Genomic DNA, 2,793 nt, shown 5'->3' on the forward strand with positions numbered 1-2,793 from the left:
CCCCCCACCCCGCATATTCAAAAAGAACTGACCATAACTTGACTTCTTCCCTTGTCTCTTGCTTTCCCTTTTGCTTTCGATTGCCTTTCTACTTTCACTTGTGACCCGCTCCAGGAGTTGCGGCTAGACCCTCGATAGCTCGTGTGCGTGGGTTAATGAACACCGACCGAGGCCGGATGTGTAACCCTCAGCTGGTGGGTCTTAAGATAGAGCAGTACCCAGTAAGTGCAGGGGTTGCTAAACGGGGTGAGAGGTGATGACGGGTCGATACGGGCAACTAATATGGAGTGCCGTGTCGATCGTTCACAAGCCAGCCAACGTCGACGGTGCCAACGCCATGCTTACCTAACCCCTCCCCTCCCTCCTCTTTCCGGCAACTCCCGTGTCACGCGCCAATTCTCTAAGTGTATGACCTCACCACGCGTGTGAGATGTCCCGATGTGGGAATGGGCGGGGAATTGGAGGTTTGGGTCTATTGGGGGGGGGGGGGTGGGAGGGGAGTGCGGTGAGCGGGTGTTATTACTCTGTTGCTTACTCTACTGCTGCTACTCTTGTACTACTCACAACTCGTACTCTCACTCATACTACTCTCACTCCCACCACTCACACACACGTACCTCCCACTCTCACTCTACATCTCTCATGCCCTGGCTACCCTTCCACCCCCTCCCCTCCCCCTCTGCATCTGCATCCCACTCCACCCACACTCCCCACACTCCCCTCCCACCAAACCCCCTTCCCACTCCTCTCCCTCCCTATCGAACTCCTCATTTCAATCCTTGCACAAGTCCCTGTTCCAGATCTTATTAGGTGTAAACAGGTCCGTCCTTCCTCCCTTCCCTACCCTGCTTGTACCGCACTAACGCCCTCTCTCCTTCCTTCCCTCGCTCGTTCGCTCCGCTCACTCGCAGGTCTGCAAACTCCTCAACACGACAATCACCCACTCCCTCCCCCTCCGCTACCTCACCTCCCTCCACCTCTCCGGTCTTCAACCCTGCGCCCTCTCCCCCCTCCCTCTGCACGAAAAGCTCGACCGCTTAGAAGCCCATTTCCTCGCTTGGAAACATCTACAGCCGGGGCAGAGGATGTCTATTCCCTTGGCGCAGAGGTGTACGACACTTTACGAACTGTACGGCGGCACTTTTGTTAGGGGCACTTCCCAGCCTCTGCTCGCGCTCCACCCGCACCCGCCCCAGCAGGCCCAACACGCAGAAGACCAACCAAGACGCACAGACGGGATATATGTCGTAGACCTACCGAGCGAAGTTGGAGAACTGGAAAGTGCGAGCTGGGAACGGCCTTTGAACCTCCCACTCGGCGCGGGGGGAGGGGGGACGGTGGAGGACTTTACGTTGGATCGGGCGGGGGATTTGTGGGTTGGGGTTGGGAGGGTTGGGTGAGTTGTTTTTCTGGCTGTTTTTGGCTCCCTTTGGCTGGATTGGGGTTCTTGGTGCGGGTGTGGGTGCCGGTGCGGGCTGTTTGGGTGGGGTGGTTGGACGTTCGGGGATAATCTGGGATTTGGGATTTGGGATTCGGGATTCGGGAGCTAGCTCTGGGCGCTTCGGGCTCTGAACCCCGTTGGCTCTATCCGGTGCTACCTTGCTCTATCCTGCTCTGCTCTGCTCTATCCTGCCCTGCCCAACCCCTACCCTGCTTTCCACTTCTCTTCCCTTCCCTTCCCTTCCCTTCCTCTCCTACATCATCACCCCCCAGACAGACATTTGCTAACCCCCAAAAAATTAGGGAAGAATACGTGATCCACCTCCGGACTCTCTCCACTGGAGGTGAACATCCGCTTGCGAGGGTTGGGGAGATTAGGCATCGGCGTGGGCGGGGGTATGCGCCTGCGCCTGCGGATGCGGACGGGGACGAGGACGCGGACGCGGACGGGAACGCAGATGGGAACGGGAATGCTGGTGAGGGGAACGAGGACGGGAACGCAGATGCTGGTGAGGGGAACGCAAACGCGGATGGGAACGGGAACCCAGAAGCTCGGACGAGCTATACGATGCAGCTATGTGGGACTTCCCTGGGGATCTTATTCCACTATCCACCCCAGCCTCATCCCCAGCCGCACCCTCACCCTCACCCCCACGCCGAGCCGCACCCGGACCCCCAGCCATCCCAAGAACTGCTCATCTGGAACTGGACCACCAGCACTCTCAGAGCCCAACTCACCCCCGCCGACGCCGACCTAGGGGAAGAGGAAGAGATGCACTCCTTTTCTTTCCTTGCCGAGGATGTGGTCATGCTTGCTAAGACTGGGGTGGGGGAGGCGGGGTTGGAGGTGGTTTGGGTTCCTGAGGCTGCTGCGGGATCGGGGTCAGCGCCCTCGCCTGGGGAAGGACAACCAACAGCAAGAGCAAGCGCAAAAGCAACAGCAAGCGCAAGAGCAAGAGCACGACAATGGAAACCGCGGGAAGCGCAAAAGATATGCACCTTCCGCCTTCCAAAACTAAGACGGGAATGGACATATACGAGTATCGTAACTCGGTCTGATCCTGCTCCTGTTGCTAGGCCGTTTGACACCCTTCCCATGCCTTCTGGCTCTGACTCTGGCTCTGACTTTGTCTCTGGATCTGGCTCTGGCTTTGGCTTCGCGTCTGGCTCTGCAGCGCACTTCCGCTCGCGATCAGATTCCCAATCCCAGTCCCAATCCCAATCGCGGTACACTCCCACTTCTCCCGGCCGCTCCCGCGCCCCTCCCCCTCTCACACCCCTCACAACCCCCCCACCCCCCTCCGGCGACGTCGATCCTCCGCCTCTCCCCCGCGAGCACATTTCCTCCCCCAC

General features: G+C 59.0%; 1 protein-coding gene across 1 annotated transcript; it reads left to right on the plus strand.

Moving 5' to 3' along the window:
* Positions 1-1,085: 1,085 nt before the first annotated feature.
* DACRYDRAFT_110121 (uncharacterized protein) lies at positions 1,086-2,749 on the plus strand (the record flags this gene model as incomplete). Its single annotated transcript, XM_040769000.1, has 2 exons — positions 1,086-1,396; positions 1,744-2,749. Coding segments are annotated over 2 exons (1,317 nt in total), but the record flags the coding sequence as incomplete, so codon positions are not given.
* Positions 2,750-2,793: the final 44 nt, after the last annotated feature.

The sequence above is a fragment of the Dacryopinax primogenitus genome, assembly GCF_000292625.1.
Source record: "Dacryopinax primogenitus strain DJM-731 SS1 chromosome Unknown DACRYscaffold_16, whole genome shotgun sequence".
NCBI lineage: Eukaryota > Fungi > Basidiomycota > Dacrymycetes > Dacrymycetales > Dacrymycetaceae > Dacryopinax > Dacryopinax primogenitus.